Below are 27,839 nucleotides of genomic sequence, written 5' to 3'. Positions count from 1 at the left end.
TGGGAGCCTTACTTTCAAGCAGGGGTACCATTTCCACAGTATGTGGCAGTCCCAAGCAAGGAACAGTGGTGTGGCGTAGAGAGGTCATCTCTGCCTCCTGCTTGACAGTAGATCTCTCAAGCAGGAGGTGGGGTGCCACCATTGCTCAGATCCCCAGCTTCTGCTTGAGAGGTCTACTCTTGAGCTTGAGGCATCTGGCACTGCATCAGGGGGATCACTAATCCTTGACTCCTGCACCACAGGCTGGGATAACCTGTCTGCTTCACTGCAAGGGCAGCAGTGGATGACATGACAATCCACCATAAGCCAAACAAACTCTTCAACAAATAATTGGTTTTAATCATGGCGGCTGATCACAACAAGAAACAATGGTTGCTGTGACTGAGTTCACACAATACTGCTTTGTTGGTTGTCATGTGAACACAGAACTAGTAATGAGCAGTAGAGATGGGCCAAAGAAGTTTTCCATTATATCCTATTGCAATCCAAGTAAAAGACCCTCTTGCTTGCAACAGAAAATAAAGGAAGTGCAGCCAGTAGAAGGTATGGGTTTTAGAACATATTGACTGGGTTTGCACATTACCATAGCACAGTTCTGGTGTGTGACAGTGGCTATTTCAAATAATCAACTGGGGTGTTCAATGGTTTGTCCTGTTCTCTCAACCTAGCTGACAGGTTTTTTTTTTAAGGGTTAACCCACCCATATCATCTATGGAAGAGTTGTTTGATCCTCAAATAACCCCTGCTTCCAGGGTTCACAAGACAAGTGCAAACCCTTGTAATGTCCTCTTAGGGGCTGAATATTCAAAAATAGCTGTGTACACACGCCACAGCCCATCATTGCTTAAATGAGTAATGGTGCACTATGACGATCATACTAACCAGCCTGCAGGGTAAGCAAAAGGTAGGTCATCAGATCTTTTGATCTTCAACCAGCAGAAGCCCCTGCCAGCATATGTCATAGTCAAGAATGTTGGGAACTGAAATCTAACAAAATCCGGAGATCCACTTGCTGCCCACCCTGGTTTACAGTACCCTTGATGTGGAGTGGCCTTCAGAGGCATTTGGACCACAACTCCCAGAATTCTCAACCAGCAGGGCCACTGACTGGGAATTCTTGGCGTTGCAATCAAAACATGTCTGGAAGGCACATGGTTGGAGAAGGCCTGGTCTTAAACACAAAATATAGTTAAAAGGGAAGAGGAAAATTATATAATCCCATATGAAGATCAAATGCAGTTGCAACATGTTCCTATGCGCAGAAGCTGGTTCGCTGCAGTCAATAGGATTTACTTGCAAGTAATAGGATTAGGATCAGCATATAAAACACGATGAGTCTTGACAGTAAGCAGCACAAACTGACTAAATCAGTACTGACCAATTGGTCAGGCTGAGCATTACCCTGTCATCACCAAAGTATTTTCTTCTTTGATTCTGGAGAAGAGACAGACATTGGTTTGCTGTGAGTGCCTGCCTAATTTCTGGCATACTTCTGGTACCTGTGAACGTAACTTTTATCTTAAAATCAAACTTGTGCATTCTCAAACAGAAAGAAATACGTGAAATCTGACTAATTCCAAGGCAAAGAACAATGAAACCATATTTTATTATAAAGAAGGAGTCTTATAACAAAGCAAAGACCCTTGAATGAAGCAATCCATTAGCTCTTGTGTCTGGTTGTGGAGTAGTCCCATTTCAAGTTTCTGATCTGAGAAGAACCAGCAGCTTGAGTAAGTGGGGAGAGGCATTGTAAGTATAAACATAGTCATGAATACTCAAAAGGCTTAGCCTGATATTTTACAATTTTGGGAGAAAGGGTGCTTTCAGATAAGGCGTTTATTGTATGATTATCTTGCCACGTTAATGGATTTTAATAGGCAGTCCAGATGGCAATGTCTTCCATTTATTGTATGCTGCAGCATGCTGCGATCTTCAGGAACACCCCCTGAGGATCCCTCAGAGACAAACATTTAAGGGATTGCCTCTCCATGAGAATCTTGGGGGAGAGCCAGAGGGTGTGTGGCTGTCTTTGCCATGACAGGAGAGCAGAGTCCTTGAGGTCCTCTGGAGCACCTGTTGTTCCGCCTTTGAGTGGGGGAAACCTTCAAAGAACCCTGGGAGAGCAGCTGGCAGGGCTCTCTGGAGCACCCATGCATCTACCAGCAGCACTCACTCAGCAATACTTTCCATGGTGGTGGTGAGCACTCTGTAATTCACCTCCCTGTGCCTGAGGCAGGAGCTTCACCCCACTTCAGGGGAAACGAATTCTGTGGTGGGTTCTGGCACCATAAGTGTTCCACACTGCTAGGGAGCAGATTCAGTCATTCTTTTCATCACCAGCCTAGTCATTATGTATGACAAGCCATGGCACATTTTCAAGTAACTTCCATTTGTACCTATTCAGAAGCATAAATGACACGACATAGCCACTTAGATCAAGGCTTGCCAAAGGGAAGAAGAGAAAGAGGATGTAGCTAGAGAGCAGTTCTTCATCCACTACTCTCCATCAATCCACATCTGTCAAACTGGGGTGTGCACAAGTCTTACAAATCACCCTGTACAGTGCATTTTGCCATAAAAGAAAGAGAAAGCTCTTCTGCTTAAAATAGCAGAGTCGAATGAGAAGTATTGCAAGGGAAGTGCAACTGGAAGCCGGAAAGCTGAGTAGCATTTTAAAAAATTGCTTAAGGTTTTGTTTTGCAGCTAACTAATAACAATTTATGGAAAACACTTTTCAGACTGCAGAAGTCTTTGAACAAAATTTTAGTGCAACCTGCTTTCCCCAGAAAAGTAGAAGCAGAGTAGATGAGTAGGAGATACATTTGGAGTGCACAATGCTAACCAAAATCCTTTGGAAGTATGTTCTACTACAGTTATTTACTCATTAAACCAAATATTGTACATCATAGCCCTTCACTTTAACAATGAAGCTTTTACATAATCTTTCAAAGTAATTATTCTGACAAAACACAACTACTGCTGTACATAGTAGACAAAAATAAGATATACACACACATTCTTTTCTGCAAAGTGAACTTGCACAAAATTTTATCGACAGAATATTTTCTAGGTAACTGATTTTTTAAAAAAATATTGGCATTTTTAATTAAAATCCGCAGGCACATCATCATCTTACTGTCTTGCTAACGTTGGAAAAGCCAATGCCAACACAGGTCATTAAAACTTTATCACCACCTTTGCGTTCTTCTTCAAACAATTTGGTTTCAATTTTAAACATAACCTGGAAATAATCTCTCAAATGCCGCAGAAACTCGATTCTAAAAAAAAGGAGAAAGTAAATATTAGTATAAACACCTCCACCTTTTCCACAGTTACTATGAAGAGCATCTGAGCCACTATGTTCTGAGGGGGAGGCCTGGTCTACTGATGTTCACTTGGGGCTCCTCCACTGGGACACTCACTATGCAGAACATCCTCCCAGTCGAGATCAGGCAAGCTTGTCGTGTGAAGTTTTCCCACTGACAGTTCAAAACGTGTCTGTGTGGGTGTGTTCCCGACTGCTAGCTCTGTTTGCTGCCTTGTCTCTACAGCAAGACCCCTGTATCTGTGGGCTCAGTTGCTTCGATTGTCATTGTCATATTTGTTTTTCGGCGCCAGGCGAAGACCTTTTTATTTAAGCAGTATTTTAAATGTTAATATTATTTAATTTTATTTGGCCAGGGCGGCTTGTTTTATAGTGTATGTTTTATATTATATACTTGTATTTTATTGTATATATTTTAAAATGTTATTTTAATCTTTTTGTTGTAAGCCGCCCCGAGGCTTCGGCGAATGGGGCGGCATAAAAATGTTTTAATAAATAAAATAAATAAATAAATTAACGGCAGTTGATCTAGGCTGAAAGAGACGTCGTAAAGCGCCAGAGAGAGGTCATAAAGTGCTATAAAGTGCCAAGAGGTAGGTCGTACAGTGCTTCTTGAAAGCAAAATTCTTGCTTTAACAGGGAAAGAAAAGAATCGTATGCTGAGGTAAGAATGAATGAGATTGTGAAAAAATATTGTACTGCATTTAGTATACATAATATAGTGTTTGCTATTATCTGCAGTTTCAGGGATCCGCTGGCGGGTGTGAAACCAAACCTCATGGATATGGGGGTCCTGCTGTATGGTTATATTGCCATTTTATTGGATTTTAGCATTTACTTTGTGAATGGTTTTGGGATGGAAAAACCAAATAGCACCATAGAATGTTTCTAAAAAATTATTTCTAGTAAAAATAAAGTTTGTCACTTTTCCACAATTGCTCAACAGGATATACAGGAAGTAAAAAGATAAAGATGAACCAAATATTGTGATAAAATTTGCATTTAATTAATGGTTAGTGCTGAAAAGCATTTACCAATAAAATAGCAAACATTGTTTTGGGACCTTGAAAGCAAATCTTTGCTTTCAAAATCTGAATGGAATTTTCTGGAACAATATTGGTTGGGATATGAAAAAAAAAAAACTGTTCCATTTTTCAAATCAAGCAATTTCAGCATAGAATTATATGTGTTCAACTAAGGCAGTACTCCCACTCTTTATTTTCAAATGTTGTGCTACAATTCTAGACAATTCTAGATATCTAGATAATTCTAGATAGAACTGTACAAATGAATGAAAAGTTACAATAGATTTCCCCTGTGAAATAAGTTTTTATTTATTTATTTATTTATTTATTTATTTATTTATTAAAACGTTTTTTATGCCGCCCCATTCTCTGAAGCCTCGGGGCGGCTCACATCACTAAATTAAAATAATTATAATATAAATTAAAAATATAAATATTAAATTAAAAATACAACAATACAGTATAAAATAAGCCGCCCTGGCCAGATAAAACCAATAAAATAAGTTAACAGTTAAAATGCTGCTTGAATAAAAAGTTGGATTTATTACATGTAATTTTGGCCCCCTAGTAATAATTTTAAATTAGAAAAATATTTTATTGCATGAAAGAAAGAAAACCATATCCAGGCCTGAACTTTTCATCCTTCTCTATGGGCTTTATTAACCACTAGTAGAACAGAGAACAAGGGCTGTAAAAACAACCTAAAATGAATGGAACCATTAGTTTCTCAAACAGGGGGGCTCAGCTGGACTTGCAGATATTTCTGCTTTTTCAGGGTTGTGTTTTGAGCTATGAGCTTAATCTTACATTGGTGGTGCATCCCACTTGCACAACAGACTGAATAGGTGCGTCCTCTTTATGCACACACACTCACAGACTGACATATAATACTGAATTAAACAAAACATTTCATACAGGTCAATAGTACATAAATCTTTCTTCACTATCTGTTTACCACCTCTAACAGTTGTCATGCAACAGTTATCACTTCTCTGACATTTCTTTAATCTTTGATCCTATACATACTTACCTGGGAGAAGCCCTTCTGAACGCAGTGTGGCTTACTTCTGAGTAAACATGCATAAGACTGCACTAAAAAACAGTTAATGTACATTGATCTATATTTAAGAGTCCTGAAAAGGGGAAAAGCATCAGCTTCATTATATATCTTATCTAAGATAGTCTTAAAATAGTTCACTGATATAAGAAAGCTGCAAAATATGAATACATACATTCCCTCTGCTGTATTTTAGATAGGCACACAATATACAAACATGAACCAGAAGAAAAATCAGATGCTACTAACCTCACCACAAAAATTATCAAGTAGAAGGCAAAGAGTGGGTGCATTCCTATGAGTATCCTGTATGCAATTCTGTATTAATGATTCAATTACCACTTGAAGTTCCAAGCATTCCTTGAAGTTATTCCTACTAAGCATTTTTAAGGGATAGGGTGAGGTGTTGTTTAAAAGAACAATACAAATTATTTTGGGATCTCTACAACAGAAATCATTAGCTATACAACCTTCACTAAATCAACTTTTTCCCATATTCATGCAGCCTACACTTGAAGAAATTGTGTGGCTCTTTCCTTTCAGACCATTATTAATTAAAAGACTAATTTACAAGAAGTACATGACCAGGCAAAAAAGGCATTACCCTTGAATTCAAACACAGGCCACTGACAGCCCCTCCAGGGTGCCACTTGGGACACTTTGGGCTGTTACTAGCTGTCAAATAAGAGATCACTTTTTGTGATCTTTGAGAAAAGAAGAGTATAAGCAGCAAAAAATGCACAGTGAGCTCAAAAGGGATTGCTACTGTAGCGAGGGGATAAGGTGCTCCTACCACAAGTCCCCCAGGATACCTGCAGAACGACCAAGCAGGAAGGAATGGGATGAAGGGGACAAGTAACCCTTGTGAACGGGAGTATCTGTTGGGTACACCATGGGTTGTTCACATAGCAACCTGCCCACTGTGGGTTGTCGGAAGGTGCAAGCTTGCCATTATATACAATGAAACTTAGTTCCTAAAAAGCAGCCTAAGAGACAAGAAGGAAAAAGGATGCAAGGGAGAAATAAAATTGCAAGTGAGGCTAGCAGGCCTGCAGGGTTGATCTAACAAAGTCAGTGCTATCATGATCCAAGAGCATCACCTTGTGGAGAAAAGCACATGCACCATCCCAATTGCTGGCTGGATTAGCAGCCAGCCTGTCTCACCATACAACTGATGTTCTGACCATTTGTCTGGGCCTCGATTCCTATGCAGATATCCCGAGGTCTTTAAAAAGGTTTTATGAAACATTTGCTCTAAAATGAATACATATCTATACTAAGAAAAGAAGGCATGTCTGTCTATCCATCTGTGCCACAGTACCAAGACCATGAAACAGACTCTGGAATGTTGGCATGTAAATAAAGGAGATCATAGTGGTTTATTTTAAGCACATTAAATTGCCATTTATTTAAACCTGTCCATGTGGTTAAAGCCTGCAATGACATGTTCAGCCACTGTGCAGCACAGTCCCTTAACCAGGTGTCCTAAGCCATTCTGTAGGGGATGGGATAGGAAAGCTTTCAATAAATAAAATAAATAACTGAACCAGCAGACAGCTTTGGAGTCTATGAAGCAATGGGAGAAAAATCAGCTTGAAGGGAGGTGTCAAAATTTGGCATGTCTTGTTTTATATGCTCTGGATTCCTTCCCATTTAACTCAGCTCGGCCTCCAACTTGCTCTGATAAAAGTTAACCCAACACATGTACTTCTATTTTTAAAGCAGGCTGCGATTTGCAAATTTTTGAAGGCTGAGAAACCTATAAGTTATGGCCATTATCTATATAAAATATGCCTGCAAATTTTATGAATATAGTCATCATTTATTCAAACTGAGCTGCTTAAACAGCGGCCATATTTTAGGTACACTGTGTAAATTGCAGCCAAATGTTACGCAAATTTTCCTGCCTTTGAAAGCGAAAACAAAAAACCCACAAGTCTTGGCCCACTTGAAAAGTGGAAGTTGCAAAACATCCTCCAATTCTGTCCACTTTCAGTTATCAAATCAGCAAGGTACTCTGAAGCTGGCCAACCACACGCGTGCCAATTTCTTGAATCACATCTTTCCATAAGTTCATACAGTTAAAAGTCAGGAAATTAGTAGATGGAAGGTCTATATTTATGCCACTTTCCCACTGCTGTAGGCAGCCCGCCCCCCGCCCCCCTGGCACCCCAGGGAAATGGAGTACGCAAATACATCCCTGAGGGAACTACAACAGGTGCTTGGATTCACTCAGACAGTACAGGCCCAATGGGTCCAAGTTTGCTCGAAGTCTTTCCTGTTAAAAATTAAGGGCTACTCCAACTTGTGCAAGCCTCCCCTGTCCACTGCTAGGATACAAAAGAGAGGGCCAGTTCACACCTTCAGCTTCTCAAAGCTTCATGTATCCAAAGGGTGGAAGTAGAGCAGAGGCGTGAGCTGGCCAGAGATTCAATCCCTTCCTAAATCCAAGGACAAGGAAATTGCAAAAGAAGGGGAAGGTGGGTTTGGGGGGATGCCAGCACAGCATGGAAAAAAGCTCCCAAGAAAAGTTTTCAGGAAACAATCTGGGATACTTTCCTTCAGTGCATGTGTGAGAAAGACACCTAGCGGAGAACCTTGCGTGGTTCCCTAAGGCTTTGTATAAGCACTCCACCCCCTCCCACTTGAGGGATGGCCAAGTGCCTGCATGACAGTCCTCTGAAACATTTCAAATGGAACAGCAGCCTAAAAAAAGCACAGTTCCTTCCTTTCGGCTATTCCACAATCACGTGGTTTCCCCATAGCAGCAATAAGCAGGCAGGCCCCTCAGAATAAGGGGACCGGCAGGAAACCAACAGGGAGCCTCCCCAGTCCAAGTCCTCTCATTGCCCTTCCCACCAATAAAATATTTGTTTTCCACAGGAAAGCAAGAGAGGAGGAAGCTGCCAATCTGTGTGTACCAAGCAGAGCAAATAGGCAGGGTCAGACCGAAGATCAAAGTTTGAAGCAATTATGAAAATCATGGAAAGGGAGAAACATGCTTAATCTGCATGTTTCATTGTAAGCTTAATGTCTGAATTGGAAGTTGTGGTGATTTTGGGGCAGGGAGGTTGCCAAGACAAAAGATGAAAATATGGGTGAGGGGAGAGAGGGAATTATTACAAGAGGCTGTAAAGAGAAAAGCCGGTCACTACGCAGAACTGCCATGGCCTTTCACAAACTCTTCATCAATTCATTGAATATTCATGAAGGTTAGAAACACCTCTTTTTCAAACAGGAAAGGAAGAGTAAAAAGGATTTGAGAGTACCAGATTGGACATCAAATGCAGAAAGAATTCAGTGCATCCAAAACTGCAGAAGAGAAATAATACAATTCCAAGTCTCAGACCGATGACAGCATTATATGCAACACCAAGAATAGCCAGGAAATCTTGGACTTCTTATTTAATTACAAGATTTGCACACTGCTCCATATTCTGATATGAAAATGTTGGAGCAGTGAACAGCAAAAGATAAAACAAAGAATTAAACAAGATGTCAAAATAAATAAATCACAGCTGGTTAGTTCAGGAAGACGTCCCGAAATGAAAGTGCCAAAAACAACGCAATGTCGACGCCTGCCTCATCCCCAGGGCTGGGAGTTCCAGAGAAATGGAGCCAACTTTTACAAATGGTCTCCAACTGGACCACAGTGGAACCACCTGAAACATGCTGTCCAATGATCTCAGTGACCAGGCAGGTTGGTAATAGAGTACATGCTCTCTCGGGTATCCTGGTCCCAAGTCATTTAGAGCTTTAAACACTAGTACCAAAACCTTGAACCTGACTGGCAGCCAGTGCTGTTCCATCATGCTGAAAAGGGGCAGCTCCTGACACCAGGCAGTGAGTTCCACAGTAGCTCCAACTTCTGCACCAGCCTTCAGGACAGCCCCACACAGAGCACACTGCTGTACTCCAGTCCTTGAAACATCAGAGTATCTCGCCTACCTTCTTTCAATGCTGGGAGAAACAAGCAGACATGGGGAAAAGCCAACAGGTATGGGAGCTCTTGACCGCAACCTAGGCCCTCCAGATGCCGTAGCCAATGGTCCAGCATTACGGGAGTTGCAGTACAAAATATCTAAAGGGCCATATGTGATCAGTCAAGAAATACTGATTGAGGAGCAAGCATGGCCTAAAGGACTTAAGTAGCTTCCCTGACCCATCATTGCTGTCAGTTTTGCCTGAAGAAGCCAGCTAGGAAACATAAAAGTAGGCCCCTGCTAGGACATTAGAATACAGAAGAGAGAAGCTGTCACAGCAGAGCATAAGCCATGGACAGCAGCACTGACCAGACAGAAGAGGGCAGCAAAGAAGGAGCTGGATCACAGTGTGACCAAGCTCTCCCTCAAATTCAAAACAAAAGGAAAGGAAGGGGGGGAGAGAGAGAAACTCCCCCACACACTTTAGACTAGCTGGTTTTATTGAACTTCCTTGTAACAGAATTTCTTTTCTTCTGAAAGAATCAAGAAATAGCTTTAGCTGTGACTGATTGATGTGAAATCCATGAACCTGCATTTTTCTGTTTAAAAGAGAGTTTCTAAGCAGTTCCTCCTTATGTGAAGAGGCAGCAAGCCAGGGAGAGTGATCTCAAGGAGCACTCGACAGGGAGACAAGCCTGCCTCTTTCAAGTGCCTTCCTTAATGACACATGCCATCGCTAACGCGTGTTTAGTCTGTCTGCAGATCATACTGTTCGGTGCACGGTTTAAAAAACTAGCTTATCTAAACCTGTAGTTTATGTTGAAATGCAACATATTTCTTATGTTTTGAAATAACAAAGTGCAGGACCATATGATTTGTGATCTATTGGGAATGTCTTAAGAAGAGAGATGTCTTCAGAAGGAAATACCATATAGCATAAGGCCAGTTGCTTGGAATAGCAATATGAATCACTCTGCCACATCATCTGACCTTAGATAGTTTTATTTATTAAAACAATACTTGGCAATAGGGGGAGTTGGGAGTCGGGGGCACTGCACTGAAGTAGTTCCAGTCCTACTTGGGTGGCCATCTCCCAAAGGTAGTGCTTGGAGGATACTGCTTGTATCCTTGGACTCTCCAATGGGGGGGGGGGTCCCCCCAGAAAAGCTATTTAAAATCTCAGTGATATCACTGAGCAAGGCCATCTAGAGTTTTGGAGAGCATTGCCATCAGTACATTGATCGGCACATTCTATTTCTTCTCCTCTTCAGCAGGTGAGACTGTGGATGTGCTCATGTGGTGCCTGGCTGGGACAGTGGCTTTAATGAGGGCTAACAGACTGAGGCTCAATCCAGACAAGACTGAGATGCTCTCAGAGGGTAGGTCCTCTGACTGGCTGGAGGATGTTGAACTTGTTCTTGATGGGGCTGCACTCCCCCTGAAGGAGCAGGTTTGTAGCTTGGGGGTCTCCTTGATCCATCTTTGTTACCTGAGGCCCAGGTGGCTTCTGTGGTATGGAGAGCCTTCTGTCAGCTTTAACAGGTGGCCCAGGTATGTCCCTATGTGGACAGGGACAGCCTGGTTTTAGTGAACTGCCCAGAGAGTTTCAGCTACAGGCAGCATAGAAATAAATAAACAAAGTATGCTTTGATAATTTCTAAACTAGATTATTGCAATGCACTCTACACAGGGCTGCCTTGGAAAACTGTTCGGAAGCTGCAGCTTGTGCAAAGTGCATTGGCTGCCTATATGCTTCCAAGCCCAGTTCAAGGTAGGGCCACAATACCTAACCACAAAGTACCCATATGCTACAGATCTGGGACCTGCCTTCCAAGGCAGCCTTGGTTGGTGACAAGAAGGGCCTTTTCAGCATCAGTCCCCCACTCATGAAACACGCTCTGCACTGAGGCCTTCCTGGTGCCTATTTGATATCTTTTTGGCACCAGGCCAGGACTGCCCTCCATGACAAACCATTCAATTAGTCTGACATTTTATTGGGACATTAAGTCAACTGCTTAACATTTTTTGTGACTTAATTTGTGTAAGCTAGTATAGGCTTTTAAATTTGGATTTAAATTTGGCTTTTAAATTCTGCCCTGTATTTTTATTATGCAACTCTTGTTATTGCATTTTATTGTTTTTATTCAAATCATCCAGAGTGCTTTGGTTGTTGGGCAGTATTAGAAATATAAGCAATAATAGCAAGAACAAGAACAACAACAAACAGTGAAAGGGAAAAATATATATATAAGTTTCAACTCTTAGAAACAGCTGCAGAACACACACACTGTCAGGTTTTATTTCCAAAAATTAAATGAGATGGGTCTTCTTTATTTATCCTATCAGAATCCCTCCCCACATCCCCAGTTTTTGTGATCCTATCAACTGACAGAAAAGCCATTTCTAAAGGCTCAGACTACCCAGGATGGAACCTTTTAATGAAAGAACTGCACAAGGCTGCCTTTTGGTACGAGGGCCCAGGTTTAAATGCTGCTATTACGTATAAAGCTCCAAACAACTTGAGACCACAGTGTCCAAGAGATTGCTTTCCCCTTACCAGTTTGCCCAGTCACTGAGGTTATCAGATGACATACTCTTGGTTGTTCTGCATGGACTTAAAGTGTACTTAGAGTCCATTCTGAGTATAACTTTGAGCATACTGGCTCCCTGTCGTTGGAATTCCCTGCCAGTTAATGTAAGACAAGGGCTAATGTTGCTTGGCTTCCGACATCAACTATTTAAACAGGCTTTTCCTGATTAAATAGGCATGGGTTTATTCTATATTTTTATTCTAAATATTTTCTTTTTGTATTTTGGTTTTCTTTTTAACTGTTTGGGAACCTTTTTTTTAGACTTAGCACTGTTGATTCATTTTCTAAATAAATATATAAAATCACCAGAGACCGTGGACAGGTCACGAGGCAGCTTTGGTCTGTAGCCAAGTAAGGTCTGGCCATAGCTGTTGGGAGTGCAGGAAACAAAAGTGAATTTCTCATCAAAGCTGGCACTCTTCATTGTTTTCTCTTCCTAACTATAAAAATGTCTTTCATCTTATGGATTTTGGAATCATCAGAAGAGTCAGCTGAAATGGGAGATATCTATCACAAGCCACTTTCTGCAAGGATTAGAGCAGAGGGAGGCAGAAAGTAAATCTCCAGGCACTGATGTGAGCATGGCCAAGAGTCAGGAATCCTGGGAGCTGCAGTTCAAAATGTCTGGAGATCTTTCTGCTCACTTTTGATTGGCTCATTTGGTCTTCCTTCCAGCTCATTTTATATTTATATGAGTATAGGCAAGTAGATGCCGTGTGACTGTCATTTTTGTTTGTTTGTTTTGTTTTGGTAGCTCTCAACAAAAGAGGGCTCTAGTTTCTGTGTTAAACAGCAAGAGAGAAATGAACTTTGTCTGCAACTCAGAACTTGTTTTTTTTAAAGCACTATTATTTACATGGAGTATTGGCTTGCACAAGTAGAGATATGGGACTTTGGCCACACTTTAATATAATGATTAAATGGGAGCTCTCAAGCAAACAGTGGTTAAATCCAAGTACGGAATGCAGACCCTAATTAATGAAAACAGAATATCAAAGTGGATAAGCGGAAACCTTTTATTGGTTGTTTGAATCAATGCTGCAAGAGTATCAAATACAAGAATATCTTGTGTCTATATTTTAAATTTTCAAATGTTTCTTATATGTTATTACATTTGAAACTTAAGTGGAAAAACAATTTAAAAGTGTAAACTGTGGGGAAAAGAACATTATCCAGTGCTAGTTCTCTCTTTCATGAGAATATTCCCTCCCTTTCCCTCCATGGCTAGTGTAAATACCCTAAGGCTACACCGTTCATACAATTACCCACTGAACGTCTTATTAGACGCTCTTAGGACTATGCTGTAATCACCATGGCCATGATACAATGCATCATTATTGGCTGGCTTGTAAAACAAGTTTCTAATCCTTGGGGATATGGTACAAAGCTTTAGGCAGCAGCTAACACAAAGCTGTCACAGTATAATTTAAACTGTAATGGTGATATCTGCTAAAAGCCATGAAATCAAGAGGTATCCATAACTGGTCAGGGCCTTCACACACTTTGCTTGCCTCTCCCCAGAGGCTATTAAAAAGCCAATTCCAGTCTACATTCTGAAGGGCTTGTAATACTCTTTTGAAAAAGATTCTCTTATTCCTACTTGGTTTGTCAGAATTCATGACAAGAGATCCCTCTTCGAAACAAGGTATGCTACTTATGACAGTCTGAGTATATTTCTCTGTCTACTTCTTACAAGTGCACATACACACCTGGCTTCTACACACATCTTCATTTGATGACTGCATCATCTCCAGTATGTGTTAAAAAAAAACAAAATAAAGCTCACAACAGTCCATTCCTCTCCTTCAGAAATTCCAGTAGAATCATTATGCTTTGGAAATGTCTACTTATATCTGATTAAGCACCACTTGATAATAGAGATGCACACTATTTTGCCCAAGCCGACTGGCAGCCGTTTCTGAGTCCCCCAGATTACCATCCTCAGCACAGCACATGCCCAGACCGAGGTCTCCTGCTTGGCTTCCAAGACCGGATGGCAGTGGTCAGCAGCAGTTTCTAGCACAGACCATCTCATTGTGATGGCACCATCATTCTTCAGTTATCACAGTACTGTACCTTTCACATATACAGCACCGGTACCATGATAACCGAAAAAGGACAGTTCAAATTCTCGTTGTTTTAACACTGTTTCTAAAAGAGGATGCCAGCAGGCAAGTCATCTGGAGAGCACTTCAAAACAATGCCAAGATCTTTTTGCAAGGCCAAATTAACAAGCTACTTATGAAGAAAGTATAAGCTGCATTCCAATATTCACACCCCTTTCCACCAAAATGAAAGTTATTTCCATTCTGACAGACTATTCACACTCGATGCTTTAAAAGATGCGCGCGCACACACACACACACACACTTCCTCTTGCCTACAGAAGTACACTGCACACACTGAGTAGATCTCCAAGAGTTACCTGTGAACGTTCACAGAATATGATAAGCAGACACTAAGATGCTTTAACATTAACCCCTCAAAACACTTGCTACTTTATCCACAGCTACTAGGAATCTGGGTCCAGGTAATAACAGAGTAAGTTTTGTGCATATCTTTTATATATATGGTATCTTTCACTGCCTGTTTAATTATTATGATGAATATCAATCAATAAGAAAGGCATTTGGTCACAAGAATGTAAATATTCAATTGAAAGTATATGGCATCAAATGGCTTAAAGCTGGTGCCCTTCCAATGTGATGGGACCACAACTCCCACAATTCCCAGCCAGTATGGCCATTGGTCACATTAGTTGTGTATTATGGGAATTGTGGTCCCAACAGATCTGGAGGCACTATATTGAGGAAAGCCGCTTTAAGGAGTAAGTCTAGGTAGTTCCTTTGGCAGCTACAAATAATTCAAGGCAACAACAAATATCTGTTATTCAAGGCAATTAACAAACTGAAGAGGACAATGCAATTCATATTCTGGAGGAAGCCAAAAAGACTTACGTGTAAGGTGACAGCGGTCCCAGCAGGACTTTGGAAACATCCTGCTGTCCAAGGGTCATGAGAAGCAGGAGAAGGGTTTGGTTTGTTGAATCCACACAGCCTCCCTACAAATGCAGTGCTTTAATAATTAAACTTTGCACTTCCCAGAAAGTACAGGCAAGCGGGGGGGGGGGGGGACAATCAAAAAGCACCACTCTCATATTGCCAGGTTCAAAAGATCAAACACACCATTTGCAATGTTTTAAACAAACCCAACTCCAAAAGAACAACACAGAAATCGATATTTGAAATTAGCATAAGGGACTCATTTGTATAAAGAATGCAGCAACAGCTGTCTGAAACGCAACAGAATGGCAAATCGTTTATGCAAAGTGACTTCCACCACAGCACCTCAAAATGATGATGGGAGAGCTTGCTATGGTACAATGGCAACTCCATAAAAGCCGTTTCACACAAACAACTGACCTGTGTAACCAGCTTCAATGGGTTTACAGTATAAGTAACAATTAAGTGGCCATCTCTCCCAGAGTGGACTCATCAATTCAACGGAGTGGCAGGCAGGTTGAAGGCTGACATGCTGGTGGTGTTCTCTCATCAAAGCAATGGCTCTTCCTCCACTTAGAGAACCTTCACTTCCATGTATGCCTTATTCTCTGCAATGTTGACATACATGCCCTCTCGAGAAAGAGGACACCTTGAGCCGCCAATGGGAGAACTTCAAGTTCCAATATCTGTGACTTTCCTAGGTTCTTTCCCTCGCAACTGCTCAGGATTGGGGCAGGGGTGAATTATCTGTTAGAAGAATCCAATTTCTGATAAACACGTGAAGGCAAAAGCCCCTTTAAAATAAATTGTGCATGGATGAGATTTATAAAAAAAGAATGAAAGGCACTTTCTGAACTCACCTCAGTGGAAACAAACATCTGAATCCCTTTTATGTTGTGTCTTTCAGATTATAAGCTTGTAGGCAGGTGCCTATTATGACTATTATACTGTGTAAGCAATTCTAAGGGCCTTTTTGGGTTGAAGAACCAAGTAAAAATGCTGTAAATAAACAAACAATAACATTCCAGCCTACGTTAGCTACAGAAGTGATCCAGTAGGTGGATGCTGTTACACAATGCCAACCAATCCGACATGTTTTCTTGACCTCAAGCGCAATCAGATGGAACATACAAAGAAAGTGACCTTGGCTTTCCAATCCACCCTCCATCCATTAGCGCAGCATGGCTAAGGTTCATCTGTTTCTCTGGCTTTCATTAGGAAGCAGAACAGCCAGTACAGTATCCAGTGACTCAATTTAAGCGCTAATGGATGAGGAACCATCAGCAGGCACAGAACTATGCTTCAGCCCACAGTGTTCTCCCATGAGCTCCTAATCAAGCAAGCGGGGCTTTCAAAGCTACAGACTTGTTCCAATTGTCTATTAAGAAAAGGTTGTATTTCATGCAAAGATAATTTGCTGCATTAGTGAAAAATGTATTATACACAACATATTTCAGTTCAATCATCCATATGACATAAGGAGAACATATGGCAATATAATAGGAGTAGTATAAAAGGAAAGAGAGAGGAAACAAGAATACATGTTAAAATGCAAGTTCCAAGGGTGAGATACAGGCAGTCCCCAGGTTACGAACAAGTTCCATTCCTGAGAAAATGGACATTCGTCTTTAAGTTGAATTTGTGTGTAAGTCAGATCACATAGTCAGCCCTCCAGAGTCACGGGGGTTAGGGGCAAAGGACCCCCGTGAAAGTGGAAAAACTGCAAATATCTCTAGCCCACCCCCTCAACTCACCAGTACCTCCTCTTTGCAGCAAGGAAATGCTGGAGGAATTTCTCTCTCTGGAAGGGCAAGACAGGAACACATGCTTTGGAGACCTCCCTTGCTCCCCTTTTGCTTCCTCTTTTTCTATGGTGATGATGCTTTCCTGCAGTAATTTCTAAAAATTAATAGACTTTATGGCAGTTTGTTCCTAAGTACAGGTTTGTTTTTGGATGTTCCTAACTCAGGGACTGCCTGTTTTATCACACTTTCTTTTAAAAAGACCCTCAGTCCAACCACTTACTCGGTGAATCTCTTCAAGCAGCAACTTTGCACAGTTTGTGCCAAGGTCTTCTGGGAGGACAGGCGTCCCCTGTCCTTGGGGGCTAGAGGACAGCTCAGCGCTAAGGAAGGTACCATTTGTAGTCTCTGCCACAAGAGCCAAGCCAAAACCGGGAGACCTGAAATAATGAGTGAGGAGGAGGAAGGATTGAAGGCTGTGTGTGTGTTCATTCCTAAAGATGTACACTCCTACTCTGAATGAGAAAGCTTCTTCAACTAACATTTGGAAAAACAGAAACATAGCCAAACCCAAGCACTTACCTCCATCCCTGTTCTAGGGAACCTGAGAAAAATTCTTTTGCATCTAGGAACACAAGAAATCTGCCTCATACCAGAGATCCCACTAGGCACCCAGCTAGCTTGGTATTGTCTGTTTTGTCTGGCAGTGGTGTTTCACCATCTCAAGCACAGCTCTTGCATATTACCTGCTACCTGATTGGTATATAAGAAGGAATCAAGACTATCTGCATATAAAGTATGTGCTCTGCAACTGAACAAGGTTGCTCTCCTTAAAAAAAAGAATGGAAGACTATAGGAAGTTTCCTTATACCACATCAGCCTGATATTACCAACACTAACTGTCAACAGCTCTCCAGGGTGTTAGATGGGGTTTTTCCAGCCATTCCTGGAGGTGCCCAGAGTTGAATTTGAGATCTTCTGCATGCAAGGCAGGTGCTCTATGAGTAAGCCAAGTTCCCACCTACCCCACATTTGTTTTGCAGGCTTAACTTACACCTTGATATGACTTAGCCAGGAACTGCTCTCACTCACTCTTCCAACTGGCTCATGGAAGGCCAACAAGACAAACAGATAGCCTTAAGCCAATGGCTTGAGAAACTAGAGTATGGGCCCCATCACTTTATTCCAGCTCTTCTCTTAAATCTGGAGAGAAAGGGCCATACAGGGAATGCTGCAAGGCAGCCCTAGTCATCCAGGTTGGCTGAGTAAGAGAACAGTGAAGAGTTAGGGAGCTCAGTGGTAAAGGTGCACGCAGGAGGTCCCAGGTTCAATCACCAGTCTCTCCAGGTAGGGCTAAAAATAATCCTAGCAGCTACCAAATAGCAAACCTACCACGCCAGCTGCATCAATGCTCCAACCCTGTATAGGGATGCATTCTCTGTTCCTATGACCAGTAAAATGGGAAGAACAGTTGGGCTGGATGGGAAGCAGAAGGGAAATGATGGATGAACTCTTCTCTTAAAACCCTAAGATCATCAGGTGGCAAAGGATGAGGAGGTGAAAAGGTTAAGAGCCCCTCTTCCAAGATCTATCAGGTCTCAAGGTATGTGCTACAGAGTTCAGTCAAGAGATTTCCCTCCTTAGAAAAGCTCATCTCGATCGGGAGGCGTAACAGGTGGGGCTGCATTGCCTCATGGTTTAGTAGTGAAGAATGCAAGCTGGGAAGCCCCCAGGTTCACATCTCACTTTAATGCCGCAGTCTGGCTGATGGGAAAGCCCATTTCCCTGAGCCTCACTTCTCCCTCACCTGCAATATGGGGATAACCATATCAGTGCCCCCACTGCTGAATTACTGCGATAATGCAAGCCAGGTGCTTTGAAAACTTCAAATATGCTATACCAGTTCCACTATTAGATATTATTCTGGTCACTTCAACTTTTCTGTTTCTTTTTAAGCAAGAATTATGTTAATATATCACAAATAATCATCTGAAAAAAACTTACTTTCCAGAGCTGGATCCCTTCATATGATCCGTGTAAATGTAAATATCTGGAAGGAATTTATTCAGGATGCTCCTGGCAGAATCCACGAGTCGGTTTGCAATTTGCGGGGATACTCTGACAGAATAGCTGGTTTATGAAGATAAGAAAAGCAAGAAAGCCGCCAGTGCACAGAAGAGGGCTTTAATTACTTCTATGTGCGCGTATACACCGTAACATACACATACCTATACATACATTCTTGTCAGTATAGCGAAACACAGGAGTGTGCAATTCACAGGCTACAGTTTGCAAGTAATACTTACATCCCCTCTGGGGAGGGGGTGTCGAAAGTCGATGCTAAATGCAGCTTGAGGAATATAATGCACCCACAGGAAGTTCATGTCACTTTACTGAGCTTCAACCACACCACACACCCAGACAACATCCTAACTGCCAAACCAACATGGAAAAAGTAGTGACACTTTCCTAGCACTATGATATCTATTCTTCATTGGTTTAACTGCCAAAGTCCCTACTGGATCCTAGAATACAGCTCCCGTAATTCCCGGCCAAGCCTGAGTAAAGAATGTTCTATTGCTGCTGAAAGGGTAGGAAAGTTACAGAAGTAAAACAGCAAAGACAGTCATTGTTTTGGGGCAGTGGGGTGGCTTACTGTTGAACTAACTGAATGCAAAGGTAGGTGGATAGACTTTTGAGCTGAGAAATATTTTGTGTTCAAAAGGAACCAGACATTATGTTCTAGTTTCCTGGGGGTAAAAATTACCTTTCAGGATAAGCATTACAATTCAATTAAAAGTTGGAGATAAGACTGGAAGACTGAAGACCAGACAGGGACCTGAATCTATAGCACTGGCAAAAGAATGTTAGATATACTCCATCTTTAAGGCACTATTTCAGCAACTCTCTCTTCCAGGACTGCACAGTTTATCCTGTATCATCTGATCATTACAGTATTATTGGTAATGTTGAGGTTTTCATCCTATGGGGAGAAGCTAGGAGTTTGCCATTTCTGTAGTCATCCAATGGCAAAACACTCATAAACCAAAAAAAAAAAAAAAGAGGGGGCTTTAAAAAAAACCACTATTCAACCTGATTGCCTACGATAACTATGAACTGGCTCTGGTGAAGGATGCTATACCTTTGCTGATTCTTATTTTGCCCTTTTAAAAGCATAAGTAAAAGAGAAAATCATGGGCAAGTGAGATGCTAAATATGCAGGGGCTTTCTTTCTAAGAGTAAAAAACACCAGAGTGATTCCATCTGGACAGCACACTTAAACATGTGCTGTAAAAAGCAAACCGCTAGGTCTTTTGGCTGAAGAGTTCAACCTATTCTACCAAGCTCAATCATGTAAGAAGCTCAGCCATGCACAGAATGCCACACATGACTAAAAGCACAAGTCTGTCTGGTTCGACCGAGCAGCAAATCCCCTGCTTAGTTCAATGGAGCTCACTCCTAGATAAGTAAGAATGCAGCCCAAATCTCTACTGAGTGACTGAAACATGCATTTCAGTCTACAAACATTTAAAGTTGGATACGCAACACCTCTGATGCGCTTAATTTTGCCGGGGTCGATGTACTGAATAGGCTTCAGTGCTCTCTTCACAGGACAACTGAATATAACTTCACCACCTCCTTTGGGAGGCATACCCCTCCTTGTGATCTGAAATCAAAACACAAAAACTTAAGGTATGAATCGGTCTATTTAAACAACCATGAGATTTTACGGCATCTACTAAGGTGATGCCACTAAAAATATGGAGAGGAAAAAGGGACATCCAAAGTAATGTTCTTCTTAGATACTGCCCAAAAACAATATATGGACTCCCAACACAGGGACCATTCCCATGTTGCAAAACATACAGGTTGTACCTGATTGTGGATTAGCATGTATGAAGTTTTTCTAGTCTTCACATCCATACTAGACAACAGGATGGAAAAAAGCATTTGGCCATTCCCAGGCTAAAATATACCCATGCACCTCTTTCATGATGGTGGAGCTTTGTATACAAATACGTTGACAATGGAATCCACACAAATTAGCACCCAATCAACTCTAATTAAGAAAGGTACCACTGCCCCCTGGAATAGCAATACAAAAAAGTCAGCCTCAGAATGTTTCCTCATAAAATAAGCAAATAGATCACTCAACCCATTCAGAGCCAATGCCTGGGATAATTAATCCATGTACATGGAACTCTCTAATGGGTTGGAAACAAAGAAGAATTAAAAGAGAGAGGGAGATGAAAGGGAAAAGTCCTTGGTTCTGCCTAAGAATCAGGTTTGTGGATCCGGAAGAAAGCAAGCACCTGGTTCTGCAAGTTCCCTAACCCCTGCTCTCAGTGATGCCCTTGTTCTTTTCCTGCATCTCACTTGCTATGGGGACCTACAGTTGGGTTACATTTTTGGTTCATTTAACCAACTGCTCTGCAGCTACCTTTTATCAGCTTTCACAGTATTACCTCCTCCCGTGTTTTTATGACTGGTTCCTCTGTGAAGACCCATCACCACGTACCCTGTCAAGTGAGGTGTGATGGATGGCAAGTGGCCCTCACGCATGGAATGCTCCTTCAGATAACCTTTTCAGTGTCTTCTTTGTACTATTTCCAATGCCAGGTAAAAAGCTTTTTATTTTTCCAATCTTTTTAGAACCATGCGCTTTTAATCCACTTTAGAGCTGTTGACTGTTTTTAGTGATGGTGAAAATCTCATCATATACTGTTGTATTTGCTGTCCCTGGAATTCATATCTTACTTTTTGTTACTCTGTTAATTTACTGTTACCGTATTTGTAATATTTTATTATTGTGAACTGCAAAAACAACTACTTTGGTTCTCTGTTAGCAAACAAATATTGTTATTGGATATTTATTTACAATAATTTATTTAAAGTGTCTTGACTTTATAGGAGACCTTCACTGACAGGAGAAGCAGAGTCATAAACAAAAAGCCCCCAAAGCAGCAAAATCAAGAAAGAATACCGTGCAAAAAGAGAAACTGCCTTCCTCTTTCCCTTGTCAACGACCCCAGGTGGAATGCAAAAGGTTAACAGAAAAGTGTTTGAAATCTATCTTTCCGAAGCATGCTTTTTGTTTCCCTGTATTGATGAAAGATTATTACACTTGCCAGAGACTACAAATGGGAATATGTAGGAACAGCAATGAAGTTCTTACCTTCAATTCTAATGCCTCGCCATCAATTCCAAATCTTTTCAATAAAGGAATAGCAGTTGCCTTAAGAACATCCACCTGAAAGATATTTAGTAAGGAAGCTCTCTTTACTCATAGAGGATACCAAGAATATTTGCATATCAGTAAATTAAATGTCCATCCTGAGAAGTGGGTTTAAATTGGGCATTTATCTTTCATGGAAAGGAAATGGAAGATTTCAAATTTGTAAAGTAACAGCATTACAGAGTGCATCAACTGATGTCAATGACATGGATGAGTGGCCAACTATGGAAGTATGAGAGAGAACAAACGAGAGTGGGAAGGATCAGGGCAAAAAAAACAGCGACATGGGATGGTATCGAATGTGGCACAACTGCTAATGTAAACTACTCCAGCAGAGTGCCAATACCGTTGGCTGGTATGCTGATTTCCTGCAGAAACCCATGAGTCAGCTAAAGCTTTTGGCAGTGTGCTAGACTAGTTTACTCTAATGCAATGCAATCCTAGTGCACTAGAGTAGTTTACTCTAACGCAAAGCAATCCATGTTAGTGGCAGTGCCTTGTTGGATGCTTCAAGTTGTCACTTGAAAGTTTGTGCTAACTGGTATTGATTGCCACGAGGGCAAATCAATGTATCAGCTGGTACATTGCACCTGCTACCACAGTCTGTGGTTTTCTAGTGTGTTCTCCTGTAAATACAATGCACACACATGCACCACATAAACTAACTCCTGCAAGCTTCAGCCAAGAGTACAGTTTACAGCTGGAGAGACTTTGCATCCTGCAGAGATCTATGTGAACCATTTGGCTTTATCATTACAAAATCCAAGTCTCCTTCTGTTACTCCTTCCTATCATCAGGCCCACCCAGCATCCCACTCAGCTTGACACAGAAAATGCTAATCTCTTGGCTAAGAGCAACAACGCTGGCTCCCATAGAAACACGGCTATTAGCAAACCGAACTGGAAAAAGAGGAGAGTCAGCAGGCAAATGCTTAGGTTTTCATGTTGCTTAGAAGGGTTCAGAAGCACCATTCTGAAAAGAATAAGCAAGCATTCAAACACAACAGAGGGGTTATTTTAAATAGCTCCACAACCAAGCTTTCCTTTTCAGAATCTATGGCATACCCGATGCCAGAATTGGGCTCCAAACTTGGACATCTCAATTTTTAAAAGATTTACAATGATCTTGGTGGGACAGGATAATTCAAGGTAGGCCCCTTCAGTTGCCAGACACAGCAGCAAACCACTGCTGCATGTTGTTTTGACTAGATAGGACTGAGTGCTCAACATACCCTGGCCAACCATCTGACATGGCAGTGCTTCTGGTCCATAAACTAGACAGGCCTAGACATTTTCCCTGAAACATCCTTTTTTTTCAGATGTGCTATGCAGCTTTTTTAATTGGTTACAAGCTACCCAAGGAGAATGCTGGATCTCACTGGCTGGTGACGGTACCTTTGCTGGTAGCCCTCCATGATGTTTCTTTAAATGTTGTTCTAGTGACATTTTCTAACTTTTACAGTAAAATGACAATTCTACTGTAAAAGCATAATAGTTTGATGAACTGCTGTAGACCCACATGCAACAATTTCAATGGAAGCTGAAAAGAAAAGCTGCAGCTCCATGGTGGAAAACATGGTTTGCACACAGAAGGTCCCAGGATCAATTCACAGCATCACTACCGAAGATGGGGAAAGACCAGTGTCTGTAAGTCTGGAAAGCTGCCGCCAGTCCACATGGACTGGGGATGTTCCACTTCAGGCGTGGGGGCCAATCTGCCTCTCAGGGATTCCTCAGTGGACTATCTCCCCATCCTCTAGTTCCATCAAATTTCCTAAAGCTACAAAGCATTTGATTGCTTCCTGGCTGAAAGAGGTTGAACACACTGATACGGACAATACTGAGCATGACGGACCCAAGGCCCAACTTAGCATAAAGCAGCTTCCTACCTTCTTAAGCTCCTGATGGTTCCCCCGGCAGCTCAACAACCAATGCAATGACTCAGGCACAGACAGCATTTCAATGTTCAGTTGGTGCAACTTTTAAAGACCAGCTCAAAACCCTTCCTTCTGCAGATGCTGCAGACTGGCCTGGGCAGGGTAGGGCAGGGCTTCTGTTTTGTGTTGGAGTGGGTGCTGCATCACTGATCCAGCTAATCTGGGCTAAGATGTTAGCCTAGTTGGTCACCATTCATTTTCACAAACCAGGCAAGGGAAGAAAGAAGTGGTCACTTGATCTAGAACAGAACGGGATTTGCTTCTGCTTGTTTTTCTCCCTCCATTCTACTTTGTCTTATTCAAGTCTCAGCAAGTCAAACGGGAATACTGAGTATCACAACTGAAAATACTGAAATATAAGACGGGAACAAAGTGCAGACAAACTCGGATATCCTGAGGGGTGCTGCAACCCTTTCGATCTGGGATTCCATTTGTGGGTCATCTTGTTTATTAAAGCTAAGAATGCATAAAGTGCAAAGCATCCTTAGCGAGGAAAACACATGTTCTCATCCCACACAAAAAAAAACCTTGAAAATGGATTGCAGGGTAGCCTTTGCTGCCTCTATTTGCCAACCAGAAATGGTTTTGATTAAGTGAAGGAGGAGCAGCTTTTCTACCCCCTCAATTCCTTGGTCTCAGTTCTCAGCACTAGTTCTTCCATCCAGTCCTGCAGGCAGAGTTGAGGCCCAAAATCAGGCTGCCTCCTTACAATCAATACAGCAAGAACTGGTGCCCAATTGCAACTAAACAAAAGCTCTATTTATTTTCCTTACATACGGCTCTCAAGTCAATCGCAAAATCGATGGCCAGATTGCAGCAGCTGCAGGTCAGACACACATGCAGGAGCTCATCTGTCTAAACATGGCTCAGGTTCCCTGTCAACAATTTGCCTTCTTCAAAGTAGCCTTTAGCTGGGGCTACAACTGCAGCCACAGGACACAGTGTCCTCTTCCCCATGTACTCCTGATTATAGACCCTTACAAATGAGCAGACATGCACAGAGAACTATGAGCTACAATTATGAAGCCCACAGACATGCCCTGCCAAGACAGGAGCAGTTCCCCCATCAGTGGTGCACCTGCTCTTTTTCCTCTGGATCCCTGCTGCAACCAACTTCCACTGCTCCTGCTTTCTGGCTCTTTCTTATCTCATTGTACCGCATCTTGTCTGTGCCAGCTCCCTCCAGCCTGTGTCTAACTCTGCTGCTGCATTTTATGCACTATGTCCTGAGAGAGGGAAGGCTCAAGGAGGAGGAGTATTTGGTACTCGAAGCTTGGCCACTTACCGAAGGATCCACTTGATCGTTGGTGATGCCCCGGAGAACAATTCTTAATGAATGCTTCATGAATGGGGCTAGGCAGAGAAGGCTTTCCAGGTAATACCCAATGCTGCGGCTGGGGCTACAATCGTGTTCCAGTGAACCCCCGCAGAGCAGGCCAGGCTGATAGTATAAAGTGGTACCTTGGAAGAACAAAAGGGATTTTTCAAAATGTCTTGCATCGGAACAATTATGCACAGGCACCTGCCTTCCCCATTACTTGATGCCTAGCAGCCACTGAGGTACAGCAGTTAAGAGTGCAGGACTGGGACTCGGGTGATCTGGACTATTTTATTTATTTGATTTATACCCCACTTTTATCTTATAATGAACTCAAGGTGTCTTACATCATTCTCCTCCTCCTGATTTCAATCTTACCTCCCCAGCAACAACTCTGTGAGGCAGGTTGGGCTGAGGGTCTGTGACTGGCCCAGAGTTCCCCCTTGGCCATGAAGCCAATTGGGTGAGCAAAGCAAATTATAATTCCCTGTGGTGAGATATGGATGGTACCTCCTGGGGAAAATAGACAGGTGGCTCCTAAAGGGGCAGGAAGAGCAGGAGCACATAAGAAGAAATCAAACATCAGCCCCCTTAGGGCTGGAGCCCTTTGAACTACACTAGAATGAAAGAGAATTGGTTGGGAGAGATCAGCCTTTCTGGCATGTAACAAACCTGGCTGCTATTTCCTGCATTTAGTGTTTCTGGGGGGGAGGCAGTTATTGGTTGCCTAGATGTTAATACCTTGGTGCACTGGAAAGTTTGGTAGATTTGCCCCTGGTTAATATATAACTGATGAATGTAAGATGACATTGCACCTTAAGGCAATGCACCTAGATACTTATTTTGTGATTGATTTAAAATGATATATTAATGCTAGAGAAATGAATTGCTTGGGTTGCTATGGTAATGATATATTATTGCAGTCGATGTATCAATAGGCGTGCTGTTCTTTTGCTGTTTTTGTGTGGTGAGCCACCATGGGCACATTATGTGGGAAAGCAGGACACAAATGAAGAGATGAGGATGGTGCCCCAAATATGCCTCTCGACTGTCATGCACTGTTACACACTAGGAGCAACTCCTGGGAAAATACATCTTTTCTGAATGCTCCTAAAAAGAATCTTAAATACTGAGCTGATTCTAATCCAAACCAACTATTTGCTTGTCTTTGAGAGTGCTGTGAATGTCAGCAAATTATTTTCTGTATTTGTGTTGCTAGTCCATTCCAGCAATAGGAACAGAAAGGGTGACTACAAAACAGGAGAGAAACTCAAGTTTCTTCCCATCTTTTGGTATAAATCATTTACAGCAAATGACTCTACCACATCAGAACCAAAGAAGCACCAGATGAAAATAAAACAAAAATAAGCCTTAAAACTATATATTTTCAAATTTAATATTTCAATAATAATAATAACAGGGAGACACGTGTTCCTAACCCCTTCTGCTGCATCCAAGCCTAAGTACAAGTAACAAACAATTGCGTTACCTTTCCCTGTTACCTCCGCCACCTTCTCCTTTCTGTTTTCCCTGCACTATATTTTGCACTATAAGCCCCTCAGGGCATGGCCCCTTTTTCTTGCATTCTGTAAAGCACCATGGACAGTGGCAGTACTAATCAGATAATAAATAATTACCTGTTTGGTTTATTTCAATCCTAGAGCCATTGGTGATTTTGTCAATCAGCCTTATAAAGTTGGCTTCGAAATCTGTCAGGGAAATGAAAGGTGCATTCAGTATTGTTCCAGGAATGTTCACACCAATCTTCACAAAAGGCAGTGACATGTACAGTACTGCAATCAAAAACATTCTCCCATTTCCCCCATATGCCATCCATCAATCATGCAATAAAAGCGTTTGAGCAAATAAAATGTATTCAAATTTTATAACTGGGAGAACCGAGGAAACAATAAAAATTGAGCCACAATGGATTTGAGGGTGCAGCCTTATACAGACTCCCTCCCACAAACACAAAGAGCAAGACTTTCATCCAAGTAAATTTGCAAACCAATGGACTGCAAGATATTTCACCAGCATTATGCAGAAAGACTACTTATACCTGGCCCCAACCATCAAATTGGACCCATTTTCTCCACCCATTCAGCTGCCTTCTCAGGGTACTTTGTAGAAGTGACAAAAAAGCATTAGCAGTAATTGCTCCAAACAAGAGTAACAAAAAGTGTATATGAGTATGTGGAGGATTAATAACTCCCATTCCTAGAAAGCTGGCGACCTGGGGAAGTGACAAAACCTGGAAGGCACTGAGAACCAAAAGTTCAGCACTTGAAATCCAGAAGATTACACTGCCTGGGGAGAGATCTTGTGGCCACCTCCCTTTTTGCTGCACCTACAACTTTCCCCTTTACTAGTGATTTTGAACTGACAGTTCAACAACTCTGCCCAAGTTAGTCTATATCATTATCATCACCATCACCATCACCATCTCTATACCATGCCACAGCCAAAGCTCTCTGAACAGTCTATAAGCAGTCTTGCCATGTTGATTTTCATGTTACCAACTGCATTTCCCTCTAAAGGCATCAGCCAAGTAGGACTACATAGACTGGGCATCTGAAAGTGTGCCCTTGTGCACCTCTGAAGGACCGAAAGGGTATTTTTTAAAAAACATGAAGACATTTTAATACATTTCTGGGCTGAATTGTGGCAAACCAGCAGGGTGGATT

At 41.8% G+C, this 27,839-nt stretch overlaps 1 protein-coding gene across 2 annotated transcripts in view; it reads right to left on the bottom strand.

Moving 5' to 3' along the window:
* Nucleotides 1–1,587: 1,587 nt before the first annotated feature.
* Nucleotides 1,588–27,839, bottom strand: part of RCL1 (RNA terminal phosphate cyclase like 1) — a 34,325-nt gene continuing 8,073 nt past the window's right edge. Inside the window, exons 2-9 of one of the 2 annotated variants that reach the window (XM_044446557.1) lie at nucleotides 26,793–26,864; nucleotides 25,123–25,298; nucleotides 21,842–21,916; nucleotides 20,208–20,332; nucleotides 18,670–18,795; nucleotides 16,949–17,105; nucleotides 14,879–14,982; nucleotides 1,588–3,278 (exon numbers count right to left, since the gene is read on the bottom strand). In XM_044446557.1, coding sequence (XP_044302492.1) covers nucleotides 3,128–3,278; nucleotides 14,879–14,982; nucleotides 16,949–17,105; nucleotides 18,670–18,795; nucleotides 20,208–20,332; nucleotides 21,842–21,916; nucleotides 25,123–25,298; nucleotides 26,793–26,864 — 986 coding nt within the window. In that variant the 3' untranslated portion in view covers nucleotides 1,588–3,127. Of the gene's footprint in view, nucleotides 3,279–14,878; nucleotides 14,983–15,350; nucleotides 15,671–16,948; nucleotides 17,106–18,669; nucleotides 18,796–20,207; nucleotides 20,333–21,841; nucleotides 21,917–25,122; nucleotides 25,299–26,792; nucleotides 26,865–27,839 lie in introns of those variants that run through there. The other variant, XM_044446558.1, reaches the window with a different exon arrangement.

Source organism: Varanus komodoensis, unplaced genomic scaffold (assembly GCF_004798865.1).
Source record: "Varanus komodoensis strain SLA01 unplaced genomic scaffold, ASM479886v1 scaffold5, whole genome shotgun sequence".
In the NCBI taxonomy this organism is placed as follows: Eukaryota; Metazoa; Chordata; class Lepidosauria; order Squamata; family Varanidae; genus Varanus; species Varanus komodoensis.
Note: the sequence above shows the minus strand (reverse complement) of the source record. Positions and strands in the feature narration are given on the sequence as shown.